This window comes from Pelodiscus sinensis, chromosome 4 (genome assembly GCF_052426305.1).
Source record: "Pelodiscus sinensis isolate ZL-2025 chromosome 4, ASM5242630v1, whole genome shotgun sequence".
NCBI lineage: Eukaryota > Metazoa > Chordata > Testudines > Trionychidae > Pelodiscus > Pelodiscus sinensis.
Genome location: NC_143055.1, coordinates 124,710,322 through 124,718,175, shown reverse-complemented (window position 1 = coordinate 124,718,175; position 7,854 = coordinate 124,710,322). Strand labels below are relative to the sequence as shown.

The 7,854-nt window shown below is 38.7% G+C and overlaps 1 protein-coding gene across 3 annotated transcripts in view; it reads right to left on the bottom strand.

Annotated features, from left to right (window-relative positions):
- Nucleotides 1-126: 126 nt before the first annotated feature.
- HPSE (heparanase) overlaps nucleotides 127-7,854 on the bottom strand; it is a 35,839-nt gene continuing 28,111 nt past the window's right edge. For 2 of the 3 annotated variants that reach the window (XM_075929506.2, XM_014570808.4), the window contains 4 exons: nucleotides 6,765-6,879; nucleotides 5,225-5,343; nucleotides 3,756-3,902; nucleotides 127-3,201 (listed from right to left, as the gene is read on the bottom strand). In XM_075929506.2, coding sequence (XP_075785621.2) covers nucleotides 3,042-3,201; nucleotides 3,756-3,902; nucleotides 5,225-5,343; nucleotides 6,765-6,879 — 541 coding nt within the window. In that variant the 3' untranslated portion in view covers nucleotides 127-3,041. The remainder of the gene's footprint in view (nucleotides 3,202-3,755; nucleotides 3,903-5,224; nucleotides 5,344-6,764; nucleotides 6,880-7,854) is intronic. The other variant, XM_075929505.2, reaches the window with a different exon arrangement.

The following is a 7,854-nucleotide window of genomic DNA, read 5'->3' as shown; positions in this document are numbered from 1 at the left end:
ACTCATAGGAAATCTTAAGAGACAGCTGGAGGAGCTTTGATTAAAAGAAAAAAATCTGACTGAGGATGAACTTTTCTCAGATGTTAATAAGCTAAAAATGAACCTTCTAAAGAAAACCACAATTACTAAAATGATAAATTATTTTATTAAAATGTGCAAATATAAAAAAATCACAGAATTAAAACAAAAAGTGAGGGCTGTGTTTCCAGTTTTTAAATTGATATCCTAAAGAAAGCCACAATTACCAAACTAATATAAATGTTACTAAAATAAGTAATTATTAAAAATTCACATACAAACAGGACTGGCTGTGTTGCTGGTTTTTAAGAACAGTTCAGAAAAGTATACTGTCAGGCTAAAAGAAAAAAATAAATGTTTGTTTTTCAAAATTTTGTTTAGATTGTAGTAACTAAGAACTTTACAAGTTCTGATTTATTTTTCATAATTTATGCTGTCTGTTTACTTCTTCCATTTGAATTTGGAGAATGAAAAGAGATTTGTCAGTCTTTCTTTTGTATATAGCCCATTTCACTTCTGAGCATGTATGTATTAGCATAATAGTACAAATTTTTGGATTGCAAATACCACTGTGAAATATTTTAAACTGAACATAAATTATCTGTTTCTGTTGGGCTACGTCTACACTGGCCCCTTTTCCGAAAGGGGCATGCTAATTTTAAACTTCAGAATAGGGAAATCCACGGGGGATTTAAATATCCCCCCACAGGATTTAAATAAAGATTAGCATGCCCCTTTCGGAAAAGGGGCCAGTGTAGACGTAGCCTTGCAGTTTTTAAACAAAATGTTATAACTATATTTCAGTGGACTGTATGTTTTTAAAGTAGTTGTTTTAAAAATAAAATCTAAATTTCCTTGTTTTACCTGATTGGGTGTGTCTAGACCGACAAGATTTTGCGCAAAAGCAGTCGTAAAAACATGCCAGCTGTCTACACTGGCCGCTTGAATTTGCGCAAGAGCACTGACTTTGTAATGTACAAAATCAGTGCTTCTTGTACAAAAAGTCCAATGTAGACAGGGAAGAACTGTTTTGAGCAAAAAAGCCCCGATGGCTAAAATGGCGACCGGGGCTTTCTTGCGCAAAATCGCGTCTAGACTGGCCATGGATGCTTTTGCGCAAAAGCATCTGTGCCAATCTAGATGCGCTTTTGCAGAAATACTTTTAACGGAAAAACTTTTCCGTTAAAAGTATTTCTGCAAAATCATGCCAGTCTAGACGCAGCCCCTGTGTCTTTCAAATCCTGAATAGAAAAAACACAGTAATGTGAATTTTTTCCCTGATACATCCCAAAATAAGCATTGAGAGTTTGCATTGTAGCAGATTTGTAGGTTTTAAAAAATTAGGTACAGATATCAATGACAGTAGCTTGCTTTGTTATATTTCTGCTTGGTGTTTTGAGATTTGAGAGAATAAGTAGTTCCTGAGTAAAGGTATAGTGATGCCTTGAGAAGGTGTTTGTGTAGAATAATGTAGTAAGTTTAAGGGAGAAGGAAAATAGGCTTTGAAAATTTACCAAGAGAAGGAGGCTCCAGCTGACATTTTCTTCTGCTGACGGAAAGAAACGTCACAGATCTCCTGAGCTTTATACAGGCAGTCCTCACTAAAAGTCTAAGATACGTTCCAAAAAACTTGGCCTTATAGTGAAATAACTTAAAACAGGTAATTTTTTTCCCCCACAACTGACTTTCATTTGCACAAATTGGTGGGGTTTTTTCTGTGCGACTTAAGAGCAGGGAATGGAAGGACTTATAACGCATCAGTTCCTACAAGCATCAACAACTTTAGCACAGAATGCATGTATACCAGACGTCTTATAACAGGGACGCCCTGTATACTTGGAAAGGGCTCTCAGTTCTCACTAGGAAAAATCAGCTGTCTCTTACAGCCATGGAAGGTTAAATTAATTATTCTGAGAGTGATCCAAAGCCCAGTGAAATTTTATTTCTGACTTCAGTGGGCTTGGAGTCACACCCTCTGTGCCTTCCCTTCCTCATATTTTATAAATAATATAAATGAACGGGCTGCATCATAGCATTATTTACCTGTAACTTCTTCTCAAACTGATAACATTTGTGAGTCAGGAAACCATCTTAAAAGGAGATCATAGTAATCCTAAAAAATCAGTAAAGCAGAGTGAAAAGTTTTATCAGAATCATAACCCACATCCAGGAGTAATGCAGTTATACTGACCTCACTCCTACTGGAAAAAGCACTATGTCCCTGGGAGGTGGAGTACTTATGCCCAGGGAAGGGGCTCTCGTCGGCATAGGCTTCACTTGTAAGTGTACATAAGCCCTACATTTCAACATTTTCCCTCACTGTTTCCCTCTTCTCATTTAGATAATCCTTTGTTCATTTTCCATTTACTTGCTTTCGCTGTTCCTCACCCCCAACATAACTAACAGCTGAAAAGCACAGCTGGCCTTTGGACATCCTTTAGTGCACAAATAAGTCAGAAGCTCATTACCTTCAGTAACTATTGATAGCTTCCCCATGATTGTCTTCTGCTCTCCCACATTCTGTGGACATTAAAGGAACAGTACAACTAAAAACACTGGTGTGGGTGGGGGAATATATTTTTAAAAGCCCTCATGAACCATATCTGCTCTCAGATGAAAAGTCTGCTATAACAATTGTGCTTAAAATGTATATAATCTAGAAGACAAACTCTTTGGTAGATCTGCAGGCACAGCATACTCAGCTCCTTTGATAGAAGTGTGCGGAATGGAGAAGTAGTTGCTGCTAAGTGGACCACTGGGGGTCAGAGAAAGGAAGGAAGCAACTTCCCCAAAACCTGGGGAAAATGTTCTGACAGGTTTACATCAATATGATTCTTATACATAGTACTCAATATGCATTTATGCCCACTCCTTCCCCAGGTTTTGCTGTTGCTGCCATCCCAGCAGATTTGTAGGAAGCTTGCCAGAAATTATGCTTATTGCAAAAACTTGACCCGTTGGAATCAAACTTCAGTTTCAGGCACAATGCTCTTGCAGCCATCCTGTGAGGATGTGTTCAATGTTTAAATGCAAGCAATAGCTTTTGCATTTTTTATTACATAAAATCCATATGAAAAAGCTGGAAGGCCAAGAGCACTTCCAGGATGGAGGGGTTTTTTAGTAAGTGCTGGCAGTGTTTGGTTATCCACCATCCTTAAGACATGACCATTCAACTGAACAGACCTGCATGGAGAGAGGTTGTTGGGTTATTTATGCTTTGAACGTACCACATAACACAAAGCTCACTTGGTATGACCGAAAGTGTTGAAATTAAGGCAGATTTATGTTGCCTTAAGGTAACTAAACCCCCTGTACCCGCCTCCTTAAAGGCTTACAAGTTTACAAGATATAGCAGAATGTCTACTGGATCTAATACGTTGCCTGCAAGCAATATGCATTTATGTACATCCCATACACACACACATTTATGTGGAATAACTTTAAGGAAAACTGAAAAGTAAAAGTTTTTGTTTAACTGTTCACAATCACAAGTTGGATGGAAAATGTACTTTGAAAAGCACTGATAAGCTTAGGGATGTGTTTCTCTTGCTACCATATCATTAACATTTATAACAGTGCCTTGTTTTAGGACAGCACTTACAAAAACAAAAAACAAAAAACCCAAACAGAAAAGTAACTGTTTTTATCCTAAAAAATTGAAATTAGAGACCTGTTTTTATAGCTAAACTACATGATAGTGAAGATACATTTTACAATAAAAGGTAATGTATTCTCACCTGGAAAGTATGCCCTCTTTTCCATGAGGTAATAAAAGGTATTCATCTATATGCTTACTAGATAAGTTATGGGGTAACTGCATCTGTTTGGTGGCATTATAGAGGTTTAAAACAAACAGAGTAACATCCCCTTCTTTGTACATTGGGCTGCAAGGCAAGAGAAAAGCACATTAACGATTACATATTAAAATAAATTACAGTATTTAAAAGGAGTTGTACTGTATTCACAATTGGGCAGATCTCATTCCCTCTTCCCCACAACAATTTGGTTCCTCTGCCCAGGGAGGGTATGAATGCCAAAACTTTGTGTGTGTGTGTCTGTGCCCCAGGTAGGAACTGCTCAGTGTCCCAGAATGCAGGGAGACGCTGTGGAGTGGCTGTTGGATCTATAGCTATGTCTACATGCAAGGAGACAAGAGGTAAAAGGTTGCGCCTGCAAATAATTCTGTTTTCATTCCCTTAGAATTAGTTGCAGGCTCCAACACCAGAGGAAGGACACTGAAGTTCAGGGACCCAATTTTTTGTAGTATAGTCACATGTAAAAGTACTGGCTGAGATATGGTCCCCATTGTGCTAAGCACTATATACACAGTGGCTATGTCTAGACTGGCATGATTTTCCGCAAATGCTTTTAACAGAAACATTTTCAGTTTAAAGCATTTGCGGAAAAGAGCGTCTAGATTGGCACGGACGCTTTTCCGCAAAAGCACTTTTTGCAGAAAAGCGTCCGTGCCAATCTAGATGCACTTTTGCGCAAAAAAGCCCCAATCGCCATTTTTGTGGAACGAGGTGTACCGGTAGTTCGGAATAGGAAGCCTAATCCGAACTACCTAGTCCGTGCCGTGTGTAGCCACGGGCACGGAGTCCAAACTAGCGGACATTTAAAAATGGCGGCGCCCGGCAATATGCAAATGAAGCCCGGGAAATTCAAATCCTGGGCTTCATTTGCAACTTCGGTTGCCTACATTAACCACCCTAGTTCGAACTAGGGTGGTAGTGTAGACATAACCCAGTGAGTTTACAGATTAAACAGGCAAGATAGATCAAAGGGATAAGGGGAGAGAAAATAAATATCCTTATTTTACAAATGGGGGACTGAGGCACAGTGAGACTTGGTGACTTTTCTAAGTCACATACAATGTCTGAAGCAGAAAATAAAATTCAGATTTCCTAAGACAGCCCAGGGAGTTAACCACAAGACCCATCTATCCTGTCCTATATAATTCCCTATGGCAATTCCAATAATCCTATTTGTGAAAACTACATCAGAGTCTCCTGAATGTTGTTTTTTTGAAGTCCTCTGCCCATTCTGTGTGTTACACTGTATAATTGCAGATCAAGTGGGTCCTGGTCTAAGCACTACTGAGCCTGTCAGAATGCTTCCATTGGTTTCAATAGGCTCAGTGTGCACTGAGGCCTCTGTTTTTACTTTAGTCAGTTGTTCCTGAATGTTGTCTTTAAATGCTTACTTGAGGATATTTGTGCAATGAAGGTACACTCGAAGCTTCTTTGGATCTGCTCCCTTCAGGCCAACTTTCAGTACTTTGGTGCCCACCAGTTTTTTGTACAGCAAAGAAAGCCAATAATCCTGTGTGGCATATACAACAAAAGATTTTTCCATATGGCAAACAAGGTATTTTAGATAAGAGATATTACACTTACACTATGATGTTCTGTACTGGGGTGTCCAAAATGTTACTTTTAACAAGACCCCAATTACAACTAGCCATGAGCTGGAGGGCAGGCTGCAGCCTCTCATTTTTAATACCAGCATGCTGAAACTACGATTGCAATATTTTTTGTACAACACCTGTATGAAAACTTATAATTTGCTGGTTGGTACTGATAAAATGTGTGTGACAATGTTGTCTGTAAAGTTATCAAAATTTCCTCTATGATGTTATTAACACATGTTCCAAACCATTCAGCCCTTCCAAAATAGAGGTTGACTAACAGGTCTGTTTCAAACATAGAAATGTGTAAAAGCGACGAGGAGTCCTGTGGCACCTTATAGACTAACTGAAGTGTAGGAGCATAAGCTTTCGTGGGCAAGGACTCCTCGTCGCTTTTGCAGATTCAGACTAACACGGCTACCCCTCTGATAGAAATGTGTGTTTGGCTTTGCATTTAAGCAGTGCCTGGTTTTAGGAGACCGTATTTTATAAACAAGCAAGAAAGGAACTCAAACAGGTAAGAAAAACCTAGCAGGGAACATGTTCCACATAGACTCTTATCTCCCAGTGCCCATCTAGAAATATTTTTCAAGAAAAGGACTGAAACTATAAAAAAAGAGGGACAAATATCCCAAAGCACCTCTTTCCATTTCCCTGCTCCAGAAGAGATGAGAAATGTTGCTTGAATCTGACATGTTTACTAATACCTAATTTAACAATCTATCTTATCTTTACTTTTCTTGTGGCCATTTATGACTTTTATGCCTCCTTGCTTGTGCTCACTTAAAACCTCTCTTTCTCTAGTTAAACTTGTTTTATTCATTTATCCAGTGCGTTTAAATTGAAATGTCTGGGTAATTCCATTTGGGGTGGCATGTTGTGTGCATATTTATTTCTTAAAGGAATAAAAAACGTAATATAATTTTTACTGCCCAGGAGAGGTCTGGGCTGTACAGAACATACATCTTGGAAGAGGGGGAGAATATGTGTAGAGATCACCCTGCAGTATAGCCAAAGCTGGTGAGAACTAGAGTATAATCCAAGTGTGGCTGACGGTCTGCAGTTACACACTGACACACACATGCTGGAAGGCTTTGTGAGTAGCCCAGGTGAGAGCTACTACAGAAAGGCTTTGGAAGGCACCCGAGGCTACATAGTAGCTCTGACACAACTGCTCATTATTCTGGATCATACCAAGGTATGTTTCAGATACCTATATACAAGTCTCTTTAGGGAGGTAAAAATACCGGGCATATCTCTCCATATTAGGTTTAATGGAATACAAATATATACAGTATGTATGCTGATTATTAAGGCAATGCTATTGTATACGCACAGGCAAAGGTTCAAAATTTGCATCTACCAGGTGATAGGTTCCTGCTCCATAGAACACTTGTCTCATCACCACATCAATACCCAGTCTGGCTGACAGTCCTAATTTGTCCAACCACCTGCCACAGAACAGGAAAAAAAGAAAAATATTAATGCAGACTCCCCAAAAATAAATGGGAAAAATTGCAGAGCTAGACAACGTTGCATGCAATCTCAACTGCCTTGTACATGCAGCAGAAACAAGAAATAAAATGATAAATGTTGAGTACAAAAAAACCTCATTTTTGTACTTTCCAAAGTACAAAAATGGCAGAAACTTTGCTGAAAATCCATTTCACATTTCATCTCACTAGGTGTCTGATTCTACCATGCTGTTTCCTTAAACTCTCTTGTCATCACCATCTTTGTCCTGAGTAAAGAGAGACAACCCTGAGCTGAAGCAATAAGGTTCAGATGGAGTCTCTCATGAAGAGGTCATTTTGAGCTCTAGCTTTTACTTTCATTTTTAAAAATAATTCTCTAGATTTTTTGGTTGCTAAAACATGAACCAGGCATAAACCAATGCAGTTTTATCTACCGACTGACTGAAATTAAACTTCTGAGAAAAGTGTGAGAGCCATCCATTCATTTTAACAAAGGATTAACATTGAAATTAGTGGCAACAACAAAAATGGTTAGTTGTTTCACTGTCAACTAAAAGAAAAAAAGTCAGACAATCATGTCGTGAAGATGCGCTCTGTCAGTTGCATCTTGTTTTGGCATCACAAGTGGAAGGAGCTCCAGCTATTGGTGAAGCTAGGGACAGTACCAGAACTTTTTCTCCAGTTTAATCTGTTTTAGTGTGCTGACAACTGTAGTTTTGCTGGGCCACATCTCCAAATTTGAACATGAGGCAGCAATCCCATATAATGCTACAATGGTTGTACTGTGGCCTATAAACAACACTTACTTTAACTACCCCTCCTATACAGTGTTAAAAGTCAAGCAAACATTTTCCTAGCCACCATGTAACATAAGATACTATATCTTTGGCTAGATCCCTTTCACTTGTTTCCAACAGGATTAGGGAATATTTTGGGATCAATGTTCCTTGT